Source organism: Bufo bufo, chromosome 8 (assembly GCF_905171765.1).
Source record: "Bufo bufo chromosome 8, aBufBuf1.1, whole genome shotgun sequence".
Classification (NCBI taxonomy): domain Eukaryota; kingdom Metazoa; phylum Chordata; class Amphibia; order Anura; family Bufonidae; genus Bufo; species Bufo bufo.
The window spans coordinates 109,612,450-109,633,637 of NC_053396.1; the positions used below are offsets into that span (position 1 = coordinate 109,612,450).

The 21,188-nt window shown below is 44.8% G+C and overlaps 1 protein-coding gene across 1 annotated transcript in view; it reads right to left on the reverse strand.

The window, feature by feature from the left end:
* Positions 1 to 1,171: 1,171 nt before the first annotated feature.
* ZC4H2 (zinc finger C4H2-type containing) overlaps positions 1,172 to 21,188 on the reverse strand; it is a 29,199-nt gene continuing 9,182 nt past the window's right edge. Inside the window, exons 3-5 of the mRNA XM_040442669.1 lie at positions 12,178 to 12,350; positions 5,933 to 6,095; positions 1,172 to 1,773 (exon numbers count right to left, since the gene is read on the reverse strand). Of these exons, the coding sequence (XP_040298603.1) occupies positions 1,660 to 1,773; positions 5,933 to 6,095; positions 12,178 to 12,350 (450 nt within the window). The 3' untranslated portion in view covers positions 1,172 to 1,659. The remainder of the gene's footprint in view (positions 1,774 to 5,932; positions 6,096 to 12,177; positions 12,351 to 21,188) is intronic.

Consider the following 21,188-nt stretch of genomic DNA (forward strand, 5'->3'; position numbering starts at 1 on the left):
ACTTTATAATGCCTTTTATAGCCTGTTGTTAAGCTACAATATGTCCTTATGCATCATCCCTGCTAACAGGTGCATTGAGCTTACCACTAGGGGGAGATAATACCTCCCATATATATAGCTTAGCTCAGGCCTAGCCAGTTAGATCAGGTTTCAGAACCAGCTCCAGTGGCAGTTGAGAGAGACCAGTTGTGTCAACTGCAGCCTGTTATCCAGAGCCCTCAGCTATACCTCAGCCCTGAGCTGAAGTACTTGATTCAATCAGAATACTACCGAAAGGAGACCCCCAAAGGGTTATTGGACACCTCTTCTGAGTGCCTCAGGACCTTTGGACAGCCATCGTGAAGGATATCTTAGCCTTTGGCTACTTCACAAGCCTGAATAAGGAAAACCAGGACCATTCCTGAGCTCTACTAACAGTAAGGCCCCTTTCACACGGGCGAGTATTCCGCGCGGGTGCAATGCGTGAGGTGAACGCATTGCACCCGCACTGAATCCGGACCCATTCATTTCTATGGGGCTGTGCACATGAGCGTTGATTTTCATGCATCACTTCTGCGTTGAGTGTAAATCGCAGCATGCTCTATATTTTTCGATTTCCACGCAACGCAGGCCCCATAGAAGTGAATGGGGCTGCGTGAAAATCGCAAGCATCCGCAAGCAAGTGCGGATGCAGTGCGATTTTCACGCACGGTTGCTAGGAGACGATCGGGATGGGGACCCGATCATTTTATTATTTTTCCTTATAACATGGTTATAAGGGAAAATAATAGCATTCTGAATACAGAATGCATAGTACAATAGTGCTGGAGGGGTTAAAAAAAATATATATAATTTTAACTTACCTTAATCCACTTGATCGCGAAGCCCGGCTTCTCCTCGGTCTCCTTCTTTGCTGATTGCAGGAAAAGGACCTGTGGTGACGTCACTCCGGTCATCACATGATCCATCACCATAATAAAAGATCATGTGATGACCGGAGTGACTTCACCACAGGTCCTTTTCCTGCAATCAGCAAAGATGCTACATATAAACCAAGCTGGTGTTTTTTGTGCATTTTTAAATGGCAGAAAACTAGACTGTGTGAAAGTGGACGTAGGCTGCATAGTAAATCTCTAGCAGATACTTTAGCCTTGCATGATCTTGTCACTTATGCACAAGTAGACACAATACCTTTTTATTAGGATTTTTTTTTCTTCCCTTTTATTTTTTCGATCCATTTGCTTGCGAGAGGCATGTAATTGAGGCATTTTAAAGTAATCATTTAGAGTGTTCTTTTAGTCTTAAGTAAATGCACTTATCCTCTGATAGCAATGGAAAATTTTGTTCAAAGGGCAGGATGTGAAAATAGCACCAAAAATGTCAATTCTTATCGCTTATCCCTTTTTAACAAAAAATAATAATAATTACAACAAACACTGGGAATGTATGGCTGCAGCAGAAAACAGGTACAATATTTGGCTGTAGTTTTGCAGCTGTTTTATGCTAAAACTGCACCACGGTAAAAAAAAACAGGCCCATTGTGCTTACAACACGTTAAATAGAAAAACACCACACGTTCTGTTCAAGGTTTCACAGGCTTCAGGGCGAGCAAGGTTACATTGTTACTAGAAAGTATGGAAGGGGAAAGGGACTTCTCGTTTAGAATGAGGCTACAATCTTCTATTCATCTTGCTTCCGTTTTGGCTTCTTTGGATTTCGAGACCGACTCTTTGCTTTGCAGAGTGGGCAAATGGGGGCATTGCGATGGATCTGCTGGTGACAAGACAAGCAGGCCTGGGGAAATAAAATACATGTTTAGAAGATGCATTTTTTAAACATGTTCATTGCTTACATGACCTAGGTGCAGCTCAGCCCCACTGAAGTGAACGGGGCTGAGTTGTGGTACAAAGCACAACCAATTAGGGCTGAAACGATTACTCGATTAAATCGAGTAATTCGACACAAAAAAATCCTTGATGCAAATTTTTTGCATCGAAGTTTCGTTTGTGTCATGTGACCACAGAGCGGGAGTGAAGCGCTTCCGGACACTCCACAGTACGTCCATGGTCCCGCGCTGCTCTGACCTCCTGACGTACGCACACAGTGACCTGACGCACTGTGTGACATCAGGAGCAGAGCAGCGCAGAACGATGGAGCTGATGGCACTGGGTGGGGAGAGCTGGTGGCACTGGGTGGGGAGAGCTGGTGGCACTGGGTGGGGAGAGCTGGTGGCACTGGGTGGGGAGAGCTGGTGGCACTGGGTGGGGAGAGCTGGTGGCACTAGGTGGGGAGAGCTGATGGCACTGGGTGGGGAGAGCTGATGGCACTGGGTGGGGAGAGCTGATGGCACTGGGTGGGGAGAGCTGATGGCACTGGGTGGGGAGAGCTGATGGCACTGGGGGGAACTGATGCACTTGGGCTGATCGCACAGTGGGGAACAAAGGGTGTTGGGGACTAATGGCAAGGGGTCTGAGTTTTTATAACGGAAAACAGTCTATTATTTTTTTTCTTATTAGATTACTCGATTAATCGTAAAAAATAAAATAAAAAAATCGATAGAATACTCGATTACTAAAATAATCGTTTACTGCAGCCCTACAACCAACGTACGGCGCTTTTGCTCGTGAGCTGAAAGAAGGACGCAGTGATACTGCGAGTGCCTTTTCAAACAGCTGATCGGCGGGGGTCCCAGGTGTTGGACCCCCACCGATCAGATACTGATGACCTATCCAAGAATCTAGGAAAACCCCTTTAACATAGAAAAAGAGTCATTCTGTATCACAATTGCAGAATATACATTCCTAAGAGCTTGTGATACAAAACAGAGTAGCTGACCATACATATTATTACCCAAAATTGTGGTATCTACCCTAATGTGCCTACTGCCCAGCTTAATATGTAGGGTTTATCCTTTGAGGATAATGTAATATGCCCTAAGAGCACATAGCCACATAGACAGAGAGCTACCGCATATCAGTCTACTATGGAGGACAAGCAAAAAATGTTGTGAATGGAAACAAAAGCTGATGAGACCTCTGATACCTCCATAGAGCAACATAGTGGGTTAAAAAACACAAGTTCATCTATTTCAACCTATTCTTCTGTAATGTTGGCTTTAGAATGTTGAAGTTAGAAGCCAAAATTCCTTCTTGACTTCAAATCAGAATAAATTCCTGAATCAACAACCATTCTCCTCAAGTCTAGAACACATAGCTAGTAAAATTTAAATCTTTTGAAAGATGAAGCATAACTACATCCTATGACAGAGCTTTATAATCCTCCATGCAGGTGATAAAACATTCAAGCCTCTAAATGAAGAAACATTTGATGACAGTCTATGATTTACGGCAGTAGTCCCAACCTGTGGTTCTCAGGCCAAACTACAACTTCCAGTATGCAGCAACAAACTAATGCTTAATCCCTTAACAACCAGGCCTGTTTGGGTCTTTATTATTTTTTTTTCATCACATTTTAAGTGATTTTTTCTGTCGACATTTGAAGTCTTGTTTCTTAGTGGGATGGTTTTATTTTTCAATGACACCGATTTGAGGTACTTTTATTAGGTTTTTTTTCTGGAAGGAGGAATGTAAAAAACATATTACCTCATATTTAATTAGTCAGTACCATTACACCAATAATAAATGTGTGTAGAGTTTTTTTTTTTTCCTCCTACTTTTACACAATAAAAACACTTTTTCTATAGTTTTTTTTGTGTTGCAATATTCTGAGAGTATCAATTTTTTTATCCTTTCATCCACAGAGTTGTGTGAGGGTTTTTTCAATTGGGGTAAATATAAAAAAAAAAAAAAGCACCATGCAGTTTAAATAACGTGATCATTTAATTGTTCAGGTCATTATGAATGTGGCAATGCCAAATATATGTATTTTGACGCGAGAATGCATTTTAATGGGGAGAAAATATTTATTTGTATTTTAAACTTTTTAGAATTTTTGTTAGTCCCACTATAGGACTTGACCATGCATGAGCTTGAGTGCTCATATAATACACTGTAATAACTCTGTGTTGCTGACAGGCATCCTAATCAGCACTTCCGCCTGGCAGAACCTAAAAGGTGTACCAAGGTGGCAGACCTAGGGGCCCCTGGCTTCCATAGCAACCCAATGACACCTTACAATCAAGTCATGGAGAAAGGAGGGAAGATGACAGGGTGACAAAGGCAGCCCCGTCTGTCCATCTAACCATTTACTGTTACTGACCACACCACCTAAGGTCTGTTACTGACCACACCACCTAAGGGTCTGTTACTGACCACACCACCTAAGGGTCTGTTACTGACCACACCACCTAAGGGTCTGTTACTGACCACACCACCTAAGGGTCTGTTACTGACCACACCACCTAAGGGTCTGTTACTGACCACACCACCTAAGGGTCTGTTACTGACCACACCACCTAAGGGTCTGTTACTGACCACACCACCTAAGGGTCTGTTACTGACCACACCACCTAAGGGTCTGTTACTGACCACACCACCTAAGGGTCTGTTACTGACCACACCACCTAAGGGTCTGTTACTGACCACACCACCTAAGGGTCTGTTACTGACCACACCACCTAAGGGTCTGTTACTGACCACACCACCTAAGGGTCTGTTACTGACCACACCACCTAAGGGTCTGTTACTGACCACACCACCTAAGGGTCTGTTACTGACCACACCACCTAAGGGTCTGTTACTGACCACACCACCTAAGGGTCTGTTACTGACCACACCACCTAAGGGTCTGTTACTGACCACACCACCTAAGGGTCTGTTACTGACCACACCACCTAAGGGTCTGTTACTGACCACACCACCTAAGGGTCTGTTACTGACCACACCACCTAAGGGTCTGTTACTGACCACACCACCTAAGGGTCTGTTACTGACCACACCACCTAAGGGTCTGTTACTGACCACACCACCTAAGGGTCTGTTACTGACCACACCACCTAAGGGTCTGTTACTGACCACACCACCTAAGGGTCTGTTACTGACCACACCACCTAAGGGTCTGTTACTGACCACACCACCTAAGGGTCTGTTACTGACCACACCACCTAAGGGTCTGTTACTGACCACACCACCTAAGGGTCTGTTACTGACCACACCACCTAAGGGTCTGTTACTGACCACACCACCTAAGGGTCTGTTACTGACCACACCACCTAAGGGTCTGTTACTGACCACACCACCTAAGGGTCTGTTACTGACCACACCACCTAAGGGTCTGTTACTGACCACACCACCTAAGGGTCTGTTACTGACCACACCACCTAAGGGTCTGTTACTGACCACACCACCTAAGGGTCTGTTACTGACCACACCACCTAAGGGTCTGTTACTGACCACACCACCTAAGGGTCTGTTACTGACCACACCACCTAAGGGTCTGTTACTGACCACACCACCTAAGGGTCTGTTACTGACCACACCACCTAAGGGTCTGTTACTGACCACACCACCTAAGGTCTGTTACTGACCACACCACCTAAGGTCTGTTACTGACCACACCACCTAAGGTCTGTTACTGACCACACCACCTAAGGTCTGTTACTGACCACACCACCTAAGGTCTGTTACTGACCACACCACCTAAGGTCTGTTACTGACCACACCACCTAAGGTCTGTTACTGACCACACCACCTAAGGTCTGTTACTGACCACACCACCTAAGGTCTGTTACTGACCACACCACCTAAGGTCTGTTACTGACCACACCACCTAAGGTCTGTTACTGACCCCACCATCTAAGGTCCCGGCTGTTGCAGCAAAAGCTTCCATGGTGATCGCATGGGCACAGCTCCTGTACTCACGGGATCACATGTTTGACATTCTACAGTAAATACAGAAGCAAAGAAAAAAAACGCAAGAGCACACAATTTCCCTACGCTATTGTAGTACATAGTATATGGCGTTCAGTAGTTGGCAAAACCAGATGACACTATACCTTCATTGGAGGCGGCTGCTGGCGGAATGTAGCTGTCTGTCTGGTATCCTGCTTTCTGGCTACTTGTAGCTGCTGGGCAGCTGCGGCTGCTGCTGCCAGGGATTCTGGTATAGGTGGCTCCTGTGGTTCTGTTTGCCACTCGGCTTTCTGTTTTTCAAAATAGCTACAAGAAAAGGACAAGTGTTAAATACATTTTCATTCAAAACCAGTGTTACGTTCCTAAAAGCCTTGTCAAGAAATAGACTACTGTTATTATCTATTGATCGAATAATTGTCTATGGTATGGTGAATGTGTTATCCATTATAGCAGGCGGCAACTCCATTGCAAAATTATAGTAAAGTGCTAGTCATTTGGCTAGGGGATGAAGTTCAATATGGAAAATCCAGCAGGATAACACATGAAAGTGCTAGAAACAACACAGTAAATTCAATTTAATGTGTTGCCATTAGAGGAAGCTTATGAGTGTACTGGATATGCTTATATATAAAAGCAATGACACTGTATTCAGTAAGCTTCCAAGCGCCCTCTAGTGGCAGTTACGTTCATGTAGCATGTTATACTTCAAAGATTATACACTGCTCAAAAAAATAAAGGGAACACTTAAACAACACAATGTAACTCCAAGTCAATCACACTTCTGTGAAATCAAACTGTCCACTTAGGAAGCAACACTGAGTGACAATCAATTTCACATGCTGTTGTGCAAATGGGATAGACAACAGGTGGAAATTATAGGCAATTAGCAAGACACCCCCAATAAAGGAGTGGTTCTGCAGGTGGTAACCACAGACCACTTCTCAGTTCCTATGCTTCCTGGCTGATGTTTTGGTCACTTTTGAATGCTGGCGGTGCTTTCACTCTAGGGGTAGCATGAGACGGAGTCTACAACCCACACAAGTGGCTCAGGTAGTGCAGCTTATCCAGGATGGCACATCAATGCGAGCTGTGGCAAGAAGGTTTGCTGTGTCTGTCAGCGTAGTGTCCAGAGCATGGAGGCGCTACCAGGAGACAGGCCAGTACATCAGGAGACATGGAGGAGGCCGTAGGAGGGCAACAACCCAGCAGCAGGACCGCTACCTCCGCCTTTGTGCAAGGAGGAACAGGAGGAGCACTGCCAGAGCCCTGCAAAATGACCTCCAGCAGGCCACAAATGTGTATGTGTCTGCTCAAACGGTCAGAAACAGACTCCATTAGGGTGATATGAGGGCCCGACGTCCACAGGTGGGGGTTGTGCTTACAGCCCAACACCGTGCAGGACGTTTGGCGTTTGGCATTTGCCAGAGAACACCAAGATTGGCAAATTCGCCCATGGCGCCCTGTGCTCTTCACAGATGAAAGCAGGTTCACACTGAGCACATGTGACAGACGTGACAGAGTCTGGAGACGCCGTGGAGAACGTTCTGCTGCCTGCAACATCCTCCAGCAAGACCGGTTTGGCATTGGGTCAGTAATGGTGTGGGGTGGCATTTCTTTGGAGGGCCGCACAGCCCTCCATGTGCTCGCCAGAGGTAGCCTGACTGCCATTAGGTACCGAGATGAGATCCTCAGACCCCTTGTGAGACCATATGCTGGTGCGGTTGGCCCTGGGTTCCTCCTAATGCAAGACAATGCTAGACCTCATGTGGCTGGAGTGTGTCAGCAGTTCCTGCAAGATGAAGGCATTGATGCTATGGACTGGCCCGCCCGTTCCTCAGACCTGAATCCAATTGAGCACATCTGGGACATCATGTCTCGCTCTATCCACCAACGTCACGTTGCACCACAGACTGTCCAGGAGTTGGCAGATGCTTTAGTCCAGGTCTGGGAGGAGATCCCTCAGGAGACCGTCCGCCACCTCATCAGGAGCATGCACAGGCGTTGTAGGGAGGTCATACAGGCACGTGGAGGCCACACACACTACTGAGCCTCATTTTGACTTGTTTTAAGGACATTACATCAAAGTTGGATCAGCCTGTAGTGTGTTTTTCCACTTTAATTTTGAGTGTGACTCCAAATGCAGACCTCTATGGGTTAAAAAATTTGATTTCCATTTTTTTATTTTTGTGTGATTTTGTTGTCAGCACATTCAACTATGTAAAGAACAAAGTATTTCAGAAAAATATTTAATTAATTCAGATCTAGGATGTGCTATTTTTGTGTTCCCTTTATTTTTTTGAGCAGTGTGTGTATATATATATATATATATATATATATATATATATATATATATATATACACATATACACACTGCTCAAAAAAATAAAGAGAACACAAAAATAACACATCCTAGATCTGAATTAATTAAATATTCTTCTGAAATACTTTGTTCTTTACATAGTTGAATGTGCTGACAACAAAATCACACAAAAATGAAAAAATGGAAATCAAATTTTTCAACCCATGGAGGTCTGGATTTGGAGTCACACTCAAAATTAAAGTGGAAAAACACACTACAAGCTGATCCAACTTTGATGTAATGTCCTTAAAACAAGTAAAAAAAGGGGGCTCAGTAGTGTGTGTGGCCTCCACGTGCCTGTATGACCTCCCTACAACGCCTGTGCATGCTACTGATGAGGTGGCGGACGGTCTCCTGAGGGATCTCCTCCCAGACCTGGACTAAAGCATCTGCCAACTCCTGGACAGTCTGTGGTGCAACGTGACGTTGGTGGATAGAGCGAGACATGATGTCCCAGATGTGCTCAATTGGATTCAGGTCTGGGGAACGGGCGGGCCAGTCCATAGCATCAATGCCTTCGTCTTGCAGGAACTGCTGACACACTCCAGCCACATGAGGTCTAGCATTGTCTTGCATTAGGAGGAACCCAGGGCCAACCGCACCAGCATATGGTCTCACAAGGGGTCTGAGGATCTCATCTCGGTACCTAATGGCAGTCAGGCTACCTCTGGCGAGCACATGGAGGGCTGTGCGGCCCTCCAAAGAAATGCCACCCCACACCATTACTGACCTAATGCCAAACCGGTCATGCTGGAGGATGTTGCAGGCAGCAGAACGTTCTCCACGGCGTCTCTAGACTCTGTCACGTCTGTCACATGTGCTCAGTGTGAACCTGCTTTCAGGGCAGGGCGCCAGTGGCGAATTTGCCAATCTTGGTATTCTCTGGCAAATGCCAAACGTCCTGCACGGTGTTGGGCTGTAAGCACAACCCCCACCTGTGGACGTTGGGCCCTCATATCACCCTAATGGAGTCTGTTTCTGACCGTTTGAGCAGACACATGCACATTTGTGGCCTGCTGGAGGTCATTTTGCAGGGCTCTGGCAATGCTCCTCCTGTTCCTCCTTGCACAAAGGCAGAGGTAGCGGTCCTGCTGCTGGGTTGTTGCCCACCTACGGCCTCCTCCACGTCTCCTGATGTACTGGCCTGTCTCCTGGTAGCGCCTCCATGCTCTGGACACTACGCTGACAGACACAGCAAACCTTCTTGCCACAGCTCGCATTGATGTGCCATCCTGGATAAGCTGCACTACCTGAGCCACTTGTGTGGGTTGTAGACTCCGTCTCATGCTACCACTAGAGTGAAAGCACCGCCAGCAGTCAAAAGTGACCAAAACATCAGCCAGGAAGCATAGGAACTGAGAAGTAGTCTGTGGTCACCACCTGCAGAACCACTCCTTTATTGGGGGTGTCTTGCTAATTGCTTCCTAAGTGGACAGTTTGATTTCACAGAAGTGTGATTGACTTGGAGTTACATTGTGTTGTTTAAGTGTTCCCTTTATTTTTTTGAGCAGTGTATATATATATATATATATATATATATATATATAAATTCCGACCACAAAATATTGAACACAAAATAGAACTGGTGGATATTCACTTAAAACATTTGCTAATATACTGTTATTAACTGGTACATGTTTTTTATATATTTCAGCATGAAAAACTAGTTACTTTTTTTATTTACTTTTGATTACAAAAATGCTCCAGTTGTGAAATATTCTGTTCATCATAATGATACCCCTGGTGTTTAATCTGTAAGGTAAAGTGGTCACACCTCCAACTGCCACCAGCCAAATGTACTCTTGGAAGCTGTGACAGTTACAGGGAAAGAGCTGCAGCAGAAAGGACACACCCAGAGCTGCCAACCTGAATTAAATCTAGCAAAGCAACTGGAGCAATGAAGGGGGGAATCTCTGGATCCATGTGAGGTACCAGGCTGGTTCTAGCTTTGTTAGAAAGAGAAAATCATTTACACATAGTGAATGGTAGCTGAGCTGCAGTAACCAAGATAGCCGCTGCACGGTGTACAGAGCCGTCTGCTCTTGGCTCCATACACTGTATGTGTCCTGGTGGCCGCAGCTTCTTCTACCAGCTGAATGGTGAAAGTGCTGGGTGTTGGAGCCCAACCAACCGGATATTGATGACCTATCCTAAGGACAGGTCATCAGTATCGTAGTCCTGTAAAACCCCTTTAATCAATCGGTGGTGTGGCTATGTGAAGAAGAAACCAAAAGTCAGTTGAGTTTTCCAGGCAGCCTTTCATGTCATCATCTGGTTGCTTTGGAAGCAATTAGGATTGACTACATTTAAATCCATTTTGGACAGCATAATCTGTGTGGCAAATCTTCCAATGGTATGGGAATAAAAATGGGAGAAGTTAAGCATTATACAATGTGTTATAATCTATGGTCCATCCGTGCCTGGTTCCCCAAAAGGAGAGCCGTTTATCCGCATGCTCTAACATGGATAGGGGTTACCCAATTTATTCAACATCCCCTATCTAATTCAAAAAATGCCCCCCAGTGCCCCCACAATGCCTGGGCCCCTCCTATAGATCATACTTACCCCTCTCCCTGGCACCCGCGTCGCTCCGGACTCCTGTACGGCCGCTGCCACTAGGAAGGTTGGTCACCGGCGCAGCCTGCTATTGGCTGTACACATACCGATTTACGTACCTATTACAGTCACCGACACAGCACACGTACAGTACAGACCAAAAGTTTGGACACCCCTTCTCATTCAAAGAGTTTTCTTTATTTTCATGACTATGAAAATTGTAGATTCACACTGAAGGCATCAAAACTATGAATTAACACATGTGGAATTATATACATAACAAACAAGTGTGAAACAACTGAAAATATGTCATATTCTAGGTTCTTCAAAATAGCCACCTTTTGCTTTGATTACTGCTTTGCACACTCTTGGCATTCTCTTGATGAGCTTCAAGAGGTAGTCCCCTGAAATGGTTTTCACTTCACAGGTGTGCCCTGTCAGGTTTAATAAGTGGGATTCCTTGCCTTATAAATGGGGTTGGGACCATCAGTTGCGTTGAAAAGAAGTCAGGTGGATACACAGCTGATAGTCCTACTGAATAGACTGTTAGAATTTGTATTATGGCAAGAAAAAAGCAGCTAAGTAAAGAAAAACGAGTGGCCATCATTACTAAGAAATGAAGGTCAGTCAGTCAGCCGAAAAATTGGGAAAACTTTGAAAGTAAGGGCTATTTGACCATGAAGGAGAGTGATGGGGTGCTGCGCCAGATGACCTGGCCTCCACAGTCACCGGACCTGAACCCAATCGAGATGGTTTGGGGTGAGCTGGACCGCAGTGTGAAGGCAAAAGGGCCAACAAGTGCTAAGCATCTCTGGGAACTCCTTCAAGACTGTTGGAAGACCATTTCAGGGGACTACCTCTTGAAGCTCATCAAGAGAATGCCAAGAGTGTGCAAAGCAGTAATCAAAGCAAAAGGTGGCTACTTTGAAGAACCTAGAATATGACATATTTTCAGTTGTTTCACACTTGTTTGTTATGTATATAATTCCACATGTGTTAATTCATAGTTTTGATGCCTTCATAGTCATGAAAATAAAGAAAACTCTTTGAATGAGAAGGTGTGTCCAAACTTTTGGTCTGTACTGTACCTATTTATTTTAATGTGTCTGTGTACATATAAGTATTATTTTACTGACCACGGGTCAGTAAAAAAAAATCACGGAGACATGCACTACTTTGGTCCGTGATGTGGACCAAATACGCACATTGAAGTCTATGGGTCTGTAAAAATCATGGACAAAACGCATGGCATCTGTGTTGCGTCCGTTTTTCTTTGACCACTGATAGGAGAAGCTCTGGAAATTGATTTTTAGCTGAGCAGCATCCGTGGAACACGGATGAAATAAGGAAGATAAAAAACAAATATTGACAGATGCTTCACGGACACCTTCTCGGCTGTAAAACAGACACGGAAATGTGAACGAGGCCTAAGTCTGAGTTTAATTTTCATTTACTTTCATATATACCACTTACTCCAGAGACAGCTTTTCCTCTTCTTCACACAGGTCCGGAAGCCTCTGTAGACCAAGAGTCATTCTCAGGGCATCTACATGCTCTTTCAAAGGTTTGTATTCTTCATGTAGGCGTCGGGTGGACTCTAGCAGTTTGTTCAGGTCATTCTCAGACTGCTTGATTGTGTTTTCCATCTGCGGTATATAAAACGTGAATATCACAATGGGTTTTTTGGTAACCATAATGACAATGTCAGACATATAGTCGCTTACTTATTGTTTTAGTCCTCTAGTACTTACTATAATGCAGAGAATGGCTACGTACGAATGCCCTCATGAATTGGCATTTATTTTTATAAAAGGTGCAAATTAAGGCTTTATTCACACTATAAAAACTATATTTAATGATTTTTAATCCCCTGCTAGAAAACGTTTTAAACTTGTTTTAGATTAGTGTTAAACCTCCTATAACTGTAATTGTCCTACAGTATTTTTAGCAAAGACGTTGCCTACAATTCTGTGATTTCTACCATTACATCAGTGACACATTCTATTAAATTCAGTGTTCCCTAATGCCATAGGCAACTTCAGTGATAAAGCCGTATAACTGCCACAAAGCCAAAGGCTAATGATAAACCTTATTGGCTTCAAGTTAATTTTTCTTAGTGAGATATAATAATAGAAGTAAGTTGTATCCATGAATAACAATATGCCTTGCACTTCAATTTAAAGGGGTATTCCAGTTATTACAAGCTACCCCCTATCCACAGAATAGATTGGTAGAGGTCCTACCGCTGGAACCCCTACGATCACACCTCCTGAAACGAATGGAGGTAGGCTGAGTATGCGCATTGCTGCTACTGCCGCTCCATCTCTACGGGAGTTCCAGAGACAGCAGAGTACAGCCTACCTTGGCTATTTCCGGAACTCCCATAAGGATGAAAGGAGTGGCAGATTGCAGGCCTGATCTGCTACTCCATTCATTTCGGGGGCCTCTTGGTGGTACTGGGTACCCGTTCTCATGAAGTGGGAGAGCCATCAGTCATTAAGAGGAGCAAGAGGTAATTTGTATTAAGCCCTAATACTGCAGCTAAATATTTTAAAGGGGGTATCCTGCTTAGATGACGTTATCTCCGATCCACAGGTTAGGGGATAACAGATTGCCTGCAGTCGGATCTCCACCATTCTCACCGATCACAAGAATGGGGGCAGGTTGAGCATGCACTCTCTCTATGGGACTGCCAGAGATAACCAAGTACAAGCACTGGGCTATTGGCAGCAGTCCCATAGACAAAGGGAGCTGCAGTGCTCATGCTTGACCTGCCACTCAATTCATTTTGTGGGGCACAGCCAGGGCCCCTGTTTCTCTTATCAGTGGAGGACCTAGCAGTCAAACCCCCACCAATGTGGCTAGGGTAAAACTTCATCTAAGCAGAATACGTTTTTGAGTAAGTATGAGGTGGTATGTCCAATCTAATCAACACATTTATAATCACTTTTTAGCAACAGAAGGGAATTACTGTGCCATTTATAAGGTCATATATTGTTACAGCGGTCCCAGGTTTCTATAGTCCAGTAGCGCAGACTCCCCTCCTGTTCTCCCCTTCCCGGCAAGCACAGCTGCTGGGGCTGCTCTGTCCCTCGTAGCCTGCTTGCCGGCAAGGCCTTTCTTCCTCTGGCCATAGGACAGCCTCTGCATCTTAAAGGGACAGCATGCAGCCTAATCTGCCCCCTCCTATAGCTGGCTTCCTTGTGGTACTTAAGGCACCTTACCCTTGGAAGGGTGCCTGAGCAATGGGTTACTAGTCTGCAAGTATCCTGCAAAGGTGTGCTATAGTCACTGTCTGCCTATGTCCCGACTTCTGTCAGTTTCCTGGATTGCGACCCTTCGCTTCCTGACCTAACCTGATCTGTGGCTGGCCTCTGCATTGCTCTTTCGTCCTGATCTCAGACCATGTACCAAATTACTCATACTTCACCTGCCCTGATTTTGGTTTGTCCCCCGACTACAATTTCTGACTGACCTCTCGTGCCCTACACTGGTGTCTCTGACCCCGTGGGTCTGGTGTCATATATAAACTAACCCAGGAAGCAGCAGCCTGGTGATTCCCCTGCAGTGAATTCCAGATCCCTATTAAAGGGTGAAGACCAGGGGACTGCCAGGATAATGCCCTTAGATTCAGCCCAAAGTAAAAATCTGTTTAGGTGACACAGTGGGTCCACACCCACTGCCGTAACATATATACTTTGTCTGTAAGTTATTTCCTTGCACCACGAAATCAATAAAAAAAATACATACATCTGATATCAATAACATTCTTCATAGCCACAATATAATATAGCTGAATAAGCAAAGCTAACATAGGCGGAAGCGCCAGCATCAAGTTAAAATCCATATACAGTCAGGTCCATAAATATTGGGACATCGACACAATTCTAAGGGTTTTGGCTCTATACACTACCACAATGGATTTGAAATGAAACGAACAAGATGTGCTTTAACTGCAGACTGTCAGCTTTAATTTGAGGGTATTTACATCCAAATCAGGTGAACGGTGTAGGAATTACAATAGTTTGCATATGTGCCTCCCACTTGTTAAGGGACCAAAAGTAATGGGACAATTGGCTTCTCAGCTGTTCCATGGCCAGGTGTGTGTTATTCCCTCATTATCCCAATTACAATGAGCAGATAAAAGGTCCAGAGTTCATTTCAAGTGTGCTATTTGCATTTGGAATCTGTTACTCTCCACTCTCAAGATGAGATCCAAAGAGCTGTCACCATCAGTGAAGCAAGCCATCATGAGGCTGAAAAAACAAAACAAACCCATCAGAGAGATAGCAAAAACATTAGGCATGGCCAAAACAACTGTTTGGAACATTCTTAAAAAGAAGGAACGCATCGGTGAGCTCAGCAACACTTAAAGACCCGGAAGACCACAGAAAACAACTGTGGTGGATGACCGAAGAATTCTTTCCCTGGTGAAGAAAACACCCTTCACAACAGTTGGCCAGATCAAGAACACTCTCCAGGAGGTAGGTGTATGTGTGTCAAAGTCAACAATCAAGAGAAGACTTCACCAGAGTGAATACAGAGGGTTCACCACAAGATGTAAACCATTGGTGAGCCTCAAAAACAGGAAGGCCAGATTAGAGTTTGCCAAATGACATCTAAAAAAGCCTTCAGAGTTCTGGAACAACATCCTATGGACAGATGAGACCAAGATCAACTTGTACCAGAGTGATGGGAAGAGAATAGTATGGAGTAGGAAAGGAACTGCTCATGATCCTAAGCATACCACCTCATCAGTGAAGCATGGTGGTGGTACTGTCATGGCGTAGCCATGTATGGCTGCCAATGGAACTGGTTCTCTTGTATTTATTGATGATGTGACTGCTGACAAAAGCAGCAGGATGAATTCTGATGTGTTTCGGGCAATATTATCTGCTCATATTCAGCCAAATGCTTCAGAACTTATTGGACGGCGCTTCAAAGTGCAGATGGACAATGACCCAAAGCATACTGCAAAAGCAACCAAAGAGTTTTTTAAGGGAAAGAAGTGGAATGTTATGCAATGGCCAAGTCAATCACCTGACCTGAATCCGATTGAGCATACATTTCACTTGCTGAAGACAAAACTGAAGGGACAATGCCCCAAGAACAGGCAGGAACTGAAGACAGTTGCAGTAGAGGCCTGGCAGAGCATCACCAGGGATGAAACCCAGTGTCTGGTGATGTCTATGCGTTCCAGACTTCAGGCTGTAATTGACTTCAAAGGATTTGCAACCAAGTATTAAAAAGTGATAGTTTGATTTATGATTAGTATTCCGTCCCATTACTTTTGGTCCCTTAACAAGTGGAAAGCACATATGCAAACTGTTGTAATTCCTACACCGTTCACCTGATTTGGATGTAAATACCCTCAAATTAAAGCTGACAGTCTGCAGTTAAAGTACATCTTGTTCGTTTCACTTCAAATCCATTGTGGTGGTGTATAGAGCCAAAAATGTTAGAATTCTGTCGATGTCCCAATATTTATGGACCTGACTGTACTTCATTCATTTACATCTTTACATTACAATATCATTGTTGCAGTCCACTTACGTGTTTAGAATCAGTGGGCTCTTACTTATGTAGTCTGCTAACTTTTGCATGGGCATATTCTGACAGTTTCTAGCAATCCCTGCCATCGGCGAAACGCAAATACCAAAATAGTGCGTGCTAGCATTGCTGGCAATAATTATTAATGGGAAGTAATCCCTTTGGAATAAATGTTGTTAGATGATTGAGGTAAATGAAGCAAAGCTTTACGTTTGGAAATTACAACAAGTCTTCACCGTGGGGATAATGTCACAAACAATTATGCTGCGATGACATTTAACCAGCAATTTGAATTCTGGTATGGATGACTGGAGAGGGAGCTGAAGCATTAAGAGATATGGCAATCTATGCCTGTGACCTGAAAATTCTACTTTTACTCCACAGCACAGGTACAATGCCGGTCATAGCTGCCATACGCATTAGGTTTCGAACCTGCCGATTTCAGTGGGATGTCCAACCATCTAATGTGTAAGGAGGACTCCCAACTGTCCACGACAGCAGATGTCGGAGGAGATGAGGATCGACCAGTTGGAACTTAACTGCCCAATCCTATTGTTCTTGGGAAAATAGGTGGCCCACCGGGCTGACAGGCAGCAACTTTCCGTTATCCCAATTTAGGGCATGTGTCCTCTAGGCCGAGCCAACTGTATATGTGTATGAAGGATTCGGGAGAGATAGCTGTACATTGGTGGAGCTAGGGTGCACTGAAGGGATAGCGTCAGCCCTTGTTGCACTGAACGGCTCATTTACATATTTGAACAAAGTCATTGTTCTGGTGAAAGCAGCAGCATATTAGAATAATAAAGGTACTGCTGTAATACTCTGGGCTTGGTTCAATAAGCTACATCATGCTGACGGGCCCCCCTCTAACCACAAAAGCACTATACGTACATATAGTACAAGGGCCATATTTTGAATCAAAGAGAACTGAAAAGTTATTTAAAGTATATATGTCACGGCTCTAGGTATTCTCGGAGACAAAGCTGCTCAGAAGCACGAGGGGGTGGCTCCTAATTATAAAAGGGCCCTATTTTTTTCTGTCATTAGGAATAATAGAAGAACAGACCCATCCTTGCCATATGTCCTTAGATAGAACTGCATATTTAGGTCCGCTTTAACATGCAGTCTTCATAAAAATAAAAAAAATTATAAATCACATAACGCCTTTCATTTTATTAGAAACGAAATGATTGGAAGCGTTCTACTCACCAATCAATTAATCAATGTTGGAAAGTACAGAACTGTGTAAAGACATTATATCACCCGCTGATCCAAGGAGTGCTCTCAGTAAGAGCCAAAGGTTTTCTAAGGAGGCATTTGGCCTTTCCACTCTGTTACTATAATTATCTCTTTTTTTTTTTGCTATTAATCTTCACCCCAAAGAAAATCATGTTAATCCTGATAACCTGTACATGACACATGGCTCTAGGGCACACAGAACACTTGTACTAGCTGCTGTAAACCTGTGTAATACATCTCTACAAATGCACTTGAATGAAGTCATACAGTATCTAGTCATTTCCTTTAAGCGCAGACTGGTTCTGATAATGGTGTAAAATATGAAGTGAGGGTCCAGTAGGCGACTTGGGCCTCATGAACACAACCGTATCTGTTTTGTAGACCATGGATCTGCAGAACTTGGATACCAGCCATGTGAGTTCCGCACTTTCCAAGGGCCCTATTCTCGAACTGCCTATTCTTGTCCATAAAAAGGACAAGTATAGCACATGCGCCATCTTTTTTGCGGAACGGCCACACAGGCATATGGATGCGGACAGCACATATTGAAATGAATGGATCCGCATCTAATCTACAAAAAAAATGGATCAGATGTGGCAAAAAATAGGGTTGTGTGCATGAGGCCAAAGAGCCTTGACACTTCCTTGTTTCCTGCTGTACATGACAAGGGTACGGCCACATGTTCAAGTTTCTTGATGCAGTTTTGGAGTGAATAAAAAAAAATATATATCATATCTGTCTTATACTTTCTTTTCATGATCCAATCATGATTTTAGATTCCCAAACTGCATCAAGAAACCTGAATGTGAGACCATACCCTTATCCTGTGTCACCAACATGTACTGACCTAATCTGATCCCCCTCCTAGCTTACAGTGGCGTAGCGTGGATTGCCAGCACTCGGGGCCAGCCTGTGGACACGCCCCTTTTAACAGATAATGTAGTAGATCAATTGCAGTCCTATGTAACACCACAGATAACACAATGATAACTCTCTGAATACAGATAACGTAGTAGATGTTACCTGCAGTCCTATGTAACACCTCAGATAACACAGTGATAACTCTCCGAGTACAGATAATGTAGTAGATGGGTGTGAGCCCCCAGAATTCAGAACATGCACATTGTGACCTGAAGTCTGGGGCCAGGATGCGGCAGGGTGGGCCAAATTCTATATCCACCCCCAACCCTACCGTGAAACAAATATGTGGATGGACATTATTATATACAGGAGAATACAGCACCACATACCTTATCTAGGGCTGAAACGATTACTCGATTGAATTGAGTAATTCGACACCAAAAAATCCTCAATGCAAATTTTTTGCATTGAGGATTCGTTTGTGTCATGTGACCACGGAGCGGAAGTGAAGCGCTTGCCATTACTTACCGCTTCGTGGTCACCCGACGGCCTTTACCGCGCCGCACTGGATCCTGACACGTCGTCAGGTCATAGTGCACGTAAGCGTGCACTATGACCCGACGCTGTGTGACGTCAGGATCCAGTGCAGTGTGCGGAGAAGAAGAGGAAGGAGCTGTGGAGCGGCGCCCCTACAGGAAAGGTAAGTATTTTATTTCACTGGCGCTGGGGACATGGCACTGAAGGGGGACAGCCGGCAATGGATGGCATGGAGGGGCAGATGGAGGTGGGGGACATGGAGGGGCTGACTGATGGCAGTGGGGGACATGGAGGGGCAGATCTGATGACACTGGGGAAGTGGGGACATGGAGGGGCTGATCTGATGGCACTGGGGGACATGGAGGGGCTGATCTGATGGCACTGGGGGAGTAGGGGACATGGAGGGGCTGATCTGATGGCACTGGTGGAGTGGGGAACATGGAGGGGCTTATCTGATGGCACTGGGGAAGTGGGGGACATGTAGGGGCTGATCTGGTGGCACTGGGGGAGTGGGGGACATGGAGGGGCTAATCTGGTGGCACTGGGGGAGTGGGGGACATGGAGGGGCTAATCTGGTGGCACTGGGGGAGTGGGGGACATGGAGGGGCTTATCTGATGGCACTGGGGGAGTGGGGGACATAGAGGGGCTGATCTGATGGCACTGAAGGAGTGGGGGACATAGAGGGGCTGATCTGATGGCACTGAAGGAGTGGGGGACATGGAGGGGCTGATCTGATGGCACTGGGGGAGTGGGGGACATAGAGGGTCTGATCTGATGGCACTGAAGGAGTGGGGGACATAGAGGGGCTGATCTGATGGCACTGAAGGAGTGGGGGACATGGAGGGGCTGATCTGATGGCACTGCGGGAGTTGGAGACATGGCAATGGATGGCATGGAGGGGCTGATGGCACTGGGGGAGTGGAGCTGAAGGCACTGGGGTGGGGGAGTGCTGAAGGCACTGGGGGAAGGGAGCTGATGGCACTGGGGGAACTGATGCACTTGGGCTGATCGCACAGGAGGAACGAAGGGTGTTGGGGACTGATGGCAGGGGGTCTGATGAGTTTTTATAAAGGAAAACAGTCTATTAATGGATTTTTTCTTATTAGATTACTCGATTAATCGTAAAAAAGAAATCGATAGAATACTCGATTACTGAAATAATCGTTTACTGCAGCCCTAACCTCATCCATCCAGTGACATCTCCTGTGATGTAGACTTTCCTCAACGTCAAAATTCAGAGATAAGACCGCCATGATACCTTCTTTCAGCCGCTTCTCGTCTCTGCAGAATTTCACAGAAAAAAAATGTAGGTTCCTCACTTTACTATCATCCTCTCCTTCCTGGTGTCTCAACACTGTCATCCTGCTGCCCCACAATACTGTGCTAAAGCCATACAGATAGTCCCCCATTCCCCATAATATTATCCCCCCTGTATATTATAATGGCCCCCTCTCAGGGTGGATAAAAATCAATGATTTTTTTTTTTATCAAATGGTCTTGTTACCAGTGGGGTACCTCAGGGATCTGTTCTGGGACCCATATTGTTTAATATCTTTATCAGCGAAATTGCAGAAGGCCTCGATGGTAAGGGGTGTCTTTTTGCTGATGACACAAAGATTTGTAACAGGGTTGATGTTCCTGGAGGGATACACCAAATGGAAAAGGGTTTAGGAAAACTAGAGGAATGGTCAAAAATCTGGCAACTAAAATTTAATGTTGATAAGTGCAAGATAATGCACCTGGGGCGTAAAAACCCAGGAGCAGAAAATAAAAACAGTGATACAGTCCTAACCTCAGTATCTGAGGAAAGGGATTTAGGGGTCCTTATTTCAGAAGACTTAAAGGTAGGCAGACAATGTCATAGAGCAGCAGGAAATGCTAGCAGAATGCTTGGGTGTATAGGGAGAGGGATTGCCAGTAGAAAGAGGGAGGTGCTCATGCCGCTCTACAGAGCACTAGTGAGACCTCATTTGGAGTATTGTGCGCAGTACTGGAGACCCCATCTCCAGAAGGATATTGATACTTTGGAGAGAGTTCAGAGAAGAGCTACTAAACTAGTACATCGATTGCAGGATAAAACTTACCAGGAAAGATTAAAAGGACCTTAACATGTATAGCATGGAAGAAAGACTAGACAGAGGGGATATGATAGAAACTTTTAAATACATAAAGGGAATCAACAAGGTAAAAGAGGAGAGAATATTTAAAAGAAGAAAAACTGCTACAAGAGGACATAGTTTTAAATTAGAGGGGCAAAGGTTTAAAAGTAATATCAGGAAGTATTACTTTACTGAGA